The sequence below is a fragment of the Buceros rhinoceros genome, unplaced genomic scaffold, assembly GCF_000710305.1.
Source record: "Buceros rhinoceros silvestris isolate BGI_N320 unplaced genomic scaffold, ASM71030v1 scaffold35292, whole genome shotgun sequence".
NCBI lineage: Eukaryota > Metazoa > Chordata > Aves > Bucerotiformes > Bucerotidae > Buceros > Buceros rhinoceros.
This window is the reverse complement of record NW_010397761.1, coordinates 1-4,972: the sequence shown is the minus strand read 5'-3', so window position 1 is coordinate 4,972 and position 4,972 is coordinate 1. Positions and strand designations below refer to the sequence as shown.

Below are 4,972 nucleotides of genomic sequence, written 5' to 3'. Positions count from 1 at the left end.
CTGCCGCCAGCCACAGTCTGGGTGATGAGGCTGGAGCCTGTGCCGATAGCGGAGGAGATGTTCTGGGACTTTGACGTTGGCTTTAGAGGGAGTTTCGATAGGTGGGAACTGAGCTGTGTCCCCCGTGGGCACCTGGGGAGGTGTTCAGGCAGGTGCCAGGGTCTGTGCGGTGCTCGGCTGGGGAACGGCCTCGGGGTGCTTTGGGCTATCTCCTCCCTGGAAAGTGGCCCTGGCTCCGTGGTGGGTGGCTGCCAGGGAGCAGCGGGGTTTAGCTGCAGGGCGGTGGGACCAGAGGCCCTCGGGGCTGAGCAGCCTGAAGCATGACGCTCATCCCTCAGGACCCGGGTGACAGCACCAAGTAGGACGGTGTCTCGTGGCCAACTGTCAGTCAGGTTTTATTTCTCTGCGCGGTTCTCGCTGAGCCCAGCACTCTGCCCGACTTCCCACAGCCCCTCTGCTCCTGGAACTGCCCCATGCAGGGAATGGGAACACACTGGGGAGATGAATTACCTCTTCGTTCCCTCTGTTCCAGTTTTTGTGATGCCTTCCTGGCTCAGCTGCCCCCAGAGCCTGGAAGCAGTGAGTCCCTATGTGTTATCTCATCCGTGCCATGCACAGAGTCATTGATCAATCCTGCAGCCAGGATCAGGCCAGCTCCGGCCCTGCGTGGTGCTGCCCGGGGAGGGGTGCGGTGCTGGGTGCCTTTCCCGCGTCCTGTGCCCTCACATCTTGTGTTTCTCTGTTGCAGGGGAAGGAGATGCTGACGCAGAAGCTGCCGCTGTGGCAGCAGTCCTGCTCGGATCCCAACAAGATCCCGGCCCGCGCTATCCAGCTGATGCAGCAGATGGCTGCCAGCAGCAATGGCACCATCATGCCCAGCCCTCTGTCTACATCCAAATCCAACCTCATCATCTCTGACCCCATCCCTGGTGCCAAACCTCTCCCTGTGCCCCCGGAGCTGGCACCTTTTGTAGGAGTGAGTATCTCGGTGGTGGAGGTTGTCCTGCCCTTCAGAGCAAAGCCGGAGGGATGAGCCCGGGCTGGTGTCACCGTTGTCCTCAGCAAGTTGCTTTTTGACAGCCTGTCCTTGGTGTGCAGGGCTGGGCAGCTCTGTGCGCTCGCTGCCCTGGGGTGCGGGAAGGAGCCTGGCGTGGGGACAGGCAGGCTGTCCCATCCCATCCCGCCTGGGTTGCTGAGTTCCAGAGGGGCGGGAGCTGCAGGGTGGGGGGTTGAGGAACCCAGAGCTGGACTCGCCTGGCTGGGCTGGTCCCAGAGCTGTGGGGCTGAACCAAGGTGCCCCAGTAACTGTGGGAGAAGGTTGGAGCAACCCATGGGATGAAAAGGGTGCACGAGCCAAGCAGTAGAGCTCAGGAGGGATTTAATCGGGTGAGAGGCAGCTTGGAGCAATAAAATACCATAGAGGTGACCCCAGTGCTGCCCCCAGAGCAGTTTGTCTCAGGTGGGGAACTAAACCCAACAGGCTGAAGCTCTGGTCTGCCATGAACCGCCTTCCCTGGAGCTGCCTTCCACAGCAGGAGCTGCACTGGGATGCCCTAATGAAGGCGTTCCCTGTCTTCCCCCCTCCTCTCCTCTCTCTAGCGCATGTCGGCGCAGGAGGCCATGCCGGTGATGAACGGAGTCTCGGGCCCGGACAGTGACGGGTACAACCACTGGTCTGAGATGAAGCCAGCACAGCCCAAATCTTTATCTCCTCCCCAGCCTCAGAAGCAGCTGAGTGACTCTTACTCCAATACACTCCCAGTTCGCAAAAATGTGCCACCGAAAAACAGCTACGCATCAGGTGAGGCTCCGTCCTCCGCTGCGGGGGTGCCAGGGTGCCGGGTGCTGGTGGTCAGGGTGCCGGGGATGCTGGACAGGGCAGTGACCAGCAGCATCCTGCTGGTGTCCAGTGCCACTCGTGACTCTGGACCAGAGGCTGGGAAGCGGCTGGAGCTGGGCTCTGCCATGGGGTTTCGGCTGGTGGGTTTCAGCCAATGGACAGCGTTTGCAGGAGGAAAATCTTGAGGGATCTCACTGCTCCCTTTGCCGCAGCTGGTGGGCAATGCCAAGAGCAGCAGCCCATTAAGGGGGAAGGTTTTTTGGTACCTGGGGTAAAATCAGCAAGGTTAGGGACCTGTCCTGCCCCTGGTTGTGCCAGGCTGTGTCTGCCTTTGGCCGCGGGGCGAAGGACTTGGGGCACTCATTAAGGGGGAAGGTTTTTTGGTACCTGGGGTAAAATCAGCAAGGTTAGGGACCTGTCCTGCCCCTGGTTGTGCCAGGCTGTGTCTGCCTTTGGCCGCGGGGTGAAGGACTTGGGGCACTCGCAGGTGTCTGTCTCCCACCAGCCGAAAACAAGACACTGCCACGCTCCAGCTCCATGGCCGCAGGGCTCGAGAGGAACGGCAGGACGAGGGTGCAGGCCATTTTCTCCCACGCTGCCGGAGATAACAGCACCCTCCTGAGCTTCAAGGAGGGTGACCTGATCACGCTGCTGGTGCCGGAGGCCAGGGACGGCTGGCACTACGGAGAGAGCGAGAAGACCAAAATGTGAGTGCGGTGGCCGTGCCCCTGAACCTCTGCGCCCCAGCTGCAGCCTGTCCCGGGTCTTCCACGAATCAGCGCGGGTTTGGCTTCATCCCCCGCCTTTGCCTTTCAGGAGGGGCTGGTTTCCTTTCTCCTACACGCGGGTCCTCGACAACGACGGCAGCGAGCGGGTCCACACGAGGTAAGAGCATCGTGCCGGGTGGGTCCCTGCACACCTCTGGAACAGGCTTGTGGGCTTGGGATGGGAGTCAGCTGCTGTGCGGGAATAACCCCCAGCACAGGGGGGTGGTAGCTGGCTCGGGGGTGGGGTTTGGGCCCTGGGGTGCCCCACCATGTGGGGTGGATGGGCAGCCTGGGAGTCTCAGCCTGGAGTGGGCTGGCGCTGATGTCTCTGCTTTGGGTCCTCCCCACCCAGCCTGCAGCAAGGGAAGAGCAGCAGCACTGGCAACTTGCTGGACAAAGACGACATCGCCATCCCGCCACCCGACTACGGCATGGCCTCCCAGGCCTTCCCGGCGCAAGGCGTCAACACCTTCAAGCAGAGGCCGTACAGCGTGGCTGTGCCTGCCTTCTCCCAGGTGAGCCCGCGGGGCTTCTCCCTCTCTGGCGGGCACTTTTTGTGGATGGGAGATGCTTGATCAAAGCCCCGGGCAACGGTCCCCACTGGAGCCCAGTGCGGTGGCCCCGGGCGTCTGCGGCATCTCCGTCCTACCTGTGGTTTTAAAGCAGGAGGATGGACTGTGTGTGAGCGTCCTCTCAGCCCTGGAGCAGTGTAGACCATGTGGAGGGGACAGAGGGCGGCTCTCCAACCTGTGTTCGTTGTTTGTAGGACTACCTAATGCCCTATGGGTGTGCAATTAAAGACTATGCCAGTGGCCTCTGCCAACCACCCTCCGCTCACTACAAGCCTTACACTAGGGCGACAGCTGTAAGTCCAACACACACAAGGTTTCCCTTGGCATTTACGGGCCGGTTTCGCCTGGTAACCCACGTGCCTTGTCCAGGTCCCTGTCTCCTGCCGAGCATCTCTCCTGGGAGAAGGGATGAGGTGCAGGGAGGGTGTGGGAGATGAGAGCAGAGGATGGGGAGGACGAGCCAGTTTGACTGGGCAGAACGGGCAAGGCACGGGGAGCGAATGGCACAAAACGGCACCGTAAACCCCCAAAGGACAACCCTTGTTTGACTCCCTGGCAGCCTCCCACCAGAAACAGGCTGCTCACAGGCAGCTGGAAGCGTTTTCTCTGGCACGTGCCCATTCAAGCCGGTGGCGACCCTGGGGTGAGCCTGCGGGGCTGGGGCAGAGCCTGGCCAGGGCTCTGGCGGTTGTCCAAAACGAGCTCAGGGCTTGAGCCCTGATTTCGGGGGGGATGCACATACGGATGAGATCAGCTTAACCCAGGAGCTGCTGGAGTGGAGCTTCCCTGCCAGAACCAGTATGGTAGGATGAGCCACAGGGCACAGATGGGGAGAAGATGAGTTGGGGGAGAGGTGGCCATGCAGCCCCCAACCCTTGGGCAGGGTGCTCTGGAGAGGCAGCAGCTCAGCCGAGGTCTTGGCCCTCTCTGCAGGGGATGGGACGAGCGCAGCCCCACTCCTTGGCGTTTGCAGGATTTCCTCAGCAGGATTTGATGCTGGAGTTGGGCTTTGGTGATTGGGAGCGGTCCTGGGATGGTGAGGACGCGGGTCTCTGATTCCTGGGGCATGGCCAGCTCAGAGACCAGCGACTCCTGGTCCTCCTGGGGTGGTCCTGTGTTTGTCACGGAGAGCAGCGCTGTTCCGTGACTGTTTCCCAGGGCAGGTCCTCACCTGAGGAGGGGCATCCTCCAAGCCCAGTCCCCGCCTGCTCCTCAGGCCAGTGCAGCCCTTCCCTGCTGCAAAGGCCACTCGGTACCGGCTGAAGGAGAAAATGGTCCAAAACCCTGTGGGTTTCTGGTGGGAGTTGACACAGACAAACACCTTTTTCCACAGAACATTTCACTGGTGTCTCTGACTCGTGCAGTCCCTTTTCAAGTGTCTCGCATCTGGAAAGCGGCTGGAGCTCTGTGCCACGGCGGGGCTGGGCAGGGCAGACTGGGGCTTTCCCGGCTGTTGCTTTCCCTTGTTTTGCCAGATAAAGTCCCGCTCCAAGAGTGGTGCAACTTTACTCCCTGCTCTCTAAATCCCATCTAAATCATCTCCATGTCTCCCTCTCCAAATGCATTGGCTCTCGGCCCCAGTGTCCCTGGGTCCTGATGCACTTTGGTCTGTCCGTGTGACCCTCCGGTGGCACCTGGAGCCCATGTCCCCCACCCCTCACCGTGCTTCCTCCCCTCTTCTCCACAGGGTCTTGATGATTACGGGACGAGGTCCGTCAGCAGGTAAGACCTCACCTTCCTGTAGCATTACCTGAAAGCGAACTGTCGGTGTTGGCTCTGGGTGAAGCCGTGGT

The 4,972-nt window shown here is 60.9% G+C and overlaps 1 protein-coding gene across 1 annotated transcript in view; it reads left to right on the top strand.

The window, feature by feature from the left end:
• BAIAP2 (BAI1-associated protein 2) overlaps positions 1–4,905 on the top strand; it is a gene marked incomplete at its 5' end in the record, with an annotated part of 6,562 nt that extends 1,657 nt beyond the window's left edge. Inside the window, 6 exons of the mRNA XM_010146380.1 lie at positions 749–976; positions 1,600–1,801; positions 2,346–2,547; positions 2,657–2,725; positions 2,960–3,122; positions 4,867–4,905. Coding sequence (XP_010144682.1) covers positions 749–976; positions 1,600–1,801; positions 2,346–2,547; positions 2,657–2,725; positions 2,960–3,122; positions 4,867–4,905 — 903 coding nt within the window. The remainder of the gene's footprint in view (positions 1–748; positions 977–1,599; positions 1,802–2,345; positions 2,548–2,656; positions 2,726–2,959; positions 3,123–4,866) is intronic.
• Between the last annotated feature and the right edge of the window lie 67 nt (positions 4,906–4,972).